This window comes from Cryptosporidium hominis (genome assembly GCF_000006425.1).
Source record: "Cryptosporidium hominis TU502 chromosome 4 CHRO014066, whole genome shotgun sequence".
Classification (NCBI taxonomy): Eukaryota; Apicomplexa; class Conoidasida; order Eucoccidiorida; family Cryptosporidiidae; genus Cryptosporidium; species Cryptosporidium hominis.
In genome coordinates this window covers 1-3,792 of record NW_666907.1, presented here as the reverse complement: position 1 = coordinate 3,792, position 3,792 = coordinate 1, and the positions used below count along the sequence as shown (strand labels likewise).

Below are 3,792 nucleotides of genomic sequence, written 5' to 3'. Positions count from 1 at the left end.
ACTTGCTAGATAAATTCTGGAGATATTTTTAAAAAATTTACGATACCGATGAAGAATGGAAATCATTTAGTGAGGCAATGTCGTTTTATTGAGAATGGAAGGTTAAATAGCCCTAGAAGACAGAAAAATAACGATAGACAACAGTATATTGTTTCAATGTTATTACATGAAATCAGAGGCTCATCCTTTATAACAGTTTGGAATATGAAGATATCTAAAGAAAATGCAAATGAAAATCCAAATAATCGCATATTATTTGCCCAAATTGCCTCTAATTTGATTTGTGATAAACCATCTTCTGTGCTAGTTGTTTCTGACGATTATAAACTTTTGGCTGTTGGTACTAACACAGGCTTAATTAAAATATTCAAAAATAATCTGACTGAGCTAACTTTACTTAAAGAAGGGATTTTTCATGAGCTCCCAGTTACTGGTCTACAATTTTTTAATTCTAATGAATATATTATTTCAGCTGGAGCTGACTATTCCATTTCTGTATTAGAAATTAAATCTAGAAAAAATTCTGCGAAGTCTAATAATAAACAAATGAATATGGCTAAGAGCAATCAAAATGGTGGAATGTTTGGCGTTGGCCTAAATATTATTAAATATACTTTACTAACTATATTTATTATCATGTTTATCACTACTTTTATTAACTATTCGATTGATATTGGAGTTAATATACAATCATCCATTAGAGACGGGAGTCAATCCACAGAGCTTTAATGAATTCTAGCTTAGAATCGCAAATTGTTAAAGTTTTAACTATTATCATGGGGTTTTCAGTTTTTTCCTGAATTATTTTCTCTTCCTTTAGTCCATTTTCAATTAAACAAGCACCTTGTTTTAAATATTTATAATTTTGTCAGGTTCCCGCCATACGTGGAATTATTTTTGCCCACATTGTAGGTATTGCATGCATTTGCATGCGCATGTGAGGATAGATTGCTGAAAAAAAAAGAAAATAATACTAAAATAGCAGTAAATGTAGGAAAGAGTAATAATATTGATATGTTTACATGGCACGAGGTATGCAGAAATGTTTAAAAAAATGTTAACATACAAGTAAATCGTGGATAAAAGTGCAGTTCGTCATTAAATGACTAAATATTGATTTATATTCAAAAAATATAAATATATATTTAAAAAAGTTTTTCAAAATAAAACAAAGCAGTATTGGAAAGCAATAATTAAGACTTTTCTTCATTCTTAAGTTGTGTTATAACAAGAGAAGGATAAAGTCTTAAAGATATAAATAATACAAGCTAATTGAATTCAATATGAAGTAAAGATTAAAACTAAGAAAAAGTATATATGTATAAATGTACATATATATATATATATATATATATATATATGCTTATATATATACATATGTAAATATATTAAGGTAATTTTATAAAAGAGCAGAGTTTGTGAAGAATTATTTTGAAAACAAGATTAATTTCAAATTTAAAGAAGCAATCTGGCAAAATTAGTTATTAAGCTATTGGATTTGCAAGTTAAAATACGGAATATTTAAGAAGCTTATAGATTATTCTATTATTATATAAGATAGTCATTTTGATATTTAAATAAGGCAATTTTTTTGAGTGAATTCTCAAAATGGAGGAAAAACTAGAAACTGGAAAGGTTTTTATAGATAAAGAAGTTGTAGACTGGAGTCAGTATACTACTATGGACTCTACACAAGAAGATACACCAACATGTGGAATTGGTGAAAATTTTGATAAATCTAACGAAGTTGAAGTTGGTAATAGTAAAATTTCACAAGTCCAATCTCAAATTGAAAATCATGTTGAAATACCAGACGAAAATTCTAATGAAAAATTTGAAAATTCTAAAAATATCATTGATGATGTTACTATGGAGCAGAATCATATAGAAGTTCAGAACCAAGAGGGTAGTTTTATTAATAAAGACGAAGCTATTAATGATGAAGATTCTAAATCAGATGAGGAAAAGAACAGCGATGAGGGTGTTACAACCGTGGAAGTTGGCAGAAAAGATTTTAATAGTTCTATAGTGTCTACTAGAAAAGGAACTGGGACTAGATTAAGAAGAGCAGAACATCAAAGTGGGGTTCCTGGAGTTTATTGGCAAGAAAGTAGTCAAAGATGGATTGCTCAGTGGAGTGATTCTATTTCAGGAAGAAGAATTACTCACGGTTTTTCAGCAAGAGTATATGGTTTTGAAGATGCAAAGCAAATGGCAATAAAATCAAGGGTTGATGCAATTGAAAATGGAAAAGCAACAGCAAGAAAGTTACATGAAACTAGTCTTACAGGGAAGATGTATTTAAATATGAATAAAAGTTGCTATATAGGCAGTGGCCATCAGGGTGAGACTGGAGTAGGTGCATCAATAAACTCTCATAATTATATTGGAGGTATAAAAGGAATGAGAATTGCAAAGTATGGAACAGCAGAATATGAAAAGCCTGAATACTTATTAAAGGATGATAGATCAATTGTTATGAATTTGATGGAGAAAAAGAATATACAAAAAATTATGAATAATATGAGTGATGAAGGTATTGGATTACTTATGGAAGAAATGAAACATTTAAAAGAAGATGTCGAATATGAGGGAATATTTTGGCATCCAATAAACAAAGTCTGGATAGGAGTTTGGCTAGATTCAATAACACATGAAACATGTACTCAGTCTTTTGCTTATGAGATTGGCGAGGATGGAATTGATATTTCAAGATTAAAGGCAATAGAATGGAGGGTAAAGTTAATCAATGAAAAAAAATTGAGAGATAATGTAGTAGAGTATGTTAATAATAAAGAATTTAAATATCATAATAATTACTCTGGCTCTTCAGGAATTACAAATTCTTGTTTTAATATTTTTAACAATTATGGTAATTCTGGAATTATAAATCCCTTGAATACCGATGGTAATAGTAATAATAACAGTAATGGCAATAGTAGTTCTTCATTAATTAATTTTACTGGTTCTAGCTTCTCTGCTTTAAATGGCTTAAGTAATAATAATAATAATTCTACTGAGGGGAGCCAACCAATACTTGTTCAAAATAATAATTATCAGCTATTATTAAGTCAATTAATGCAATATTTATATGGTGGCAACAATAATAATAGCAATAATAATAATACTAATAATAATACTGGCACTAATAACAGCAGTTATAATGGACTTATAAGTACAAATAACAGTAATTTTGGAGCTAATACTGGAAATGTTGGTACCAATAATATGGTAACCGATTACAATAATATGATTCTATCAAATATGTTACTGTTGAATGGAGCATTAAGTGGCTCAAGCCCAAGTAATATAAATAACGCTAATAACATGAATACTAATCTAAATTCTATGGTTTCCAATTATTTGAATATTTATTATGGTAATATGTTAAAACATCAATTTTTTGGTGATAATTCTGAAGGGTTTACTACTAAGAGCAACAACACCAATAATATCAATGGAAATTGTAATAATTCACCATCTTTAAACATGTTGAATTCTATTGATTTTAATTATCTATCTCCTTTGCAAGTGTTAAATGATTCTACTCTTGAAGGAATGACAAAAAGTAAAATGATGAATAGTTTATTACTGGGTAATGGAGTTAATAATGGAGTTGGAGGGTATTTTAGTAACTATTCAAGTTTGAATACGAATTTGGCAAATATGTTTGGAATAAATCAAGCAAGTGGAGCTAATGGAACGATTAATAATACATTCAGTTCTGGAAATAATCATATTAATCATCTAAGTAATCACCAGAACCAATATATGTATAACATATTACAGAAT

General features: G+C 28.6%; 2 protein-coding genes across 2 annotated transcripts; both read left to right on the top strand.

The window, feature by feature from the left end:
* The first annotated feature begins 48 nt into the window (after positions 1-48).
* Positions 49-729, top strand: Chro.40132 (hypothetical protein). The annotated part of the gene is made up of 1 exon (XM_660269.1): positions 49-729. The coding sequence occupies one exon, from the start codon at positions 49-51 to the stop codon at positions 727-729; it is 681 nt and encodes a 226-aa protein (XP_665361.1).
* An 879-nt stretch (positions 730-1,608) lies between these two features.
* Positions 1,609-3,792, top strand: Chro.40131 (hypothetical protein; the record flags this gene model as incomplete). The annotated part of the gene is made up of 1 exon (XM_660268.1): positions 1,609-3,792. A coding segment is annotated over one exon (2,184 nt), but the record flags the coding sequence as incomplete, so codon positions are not given.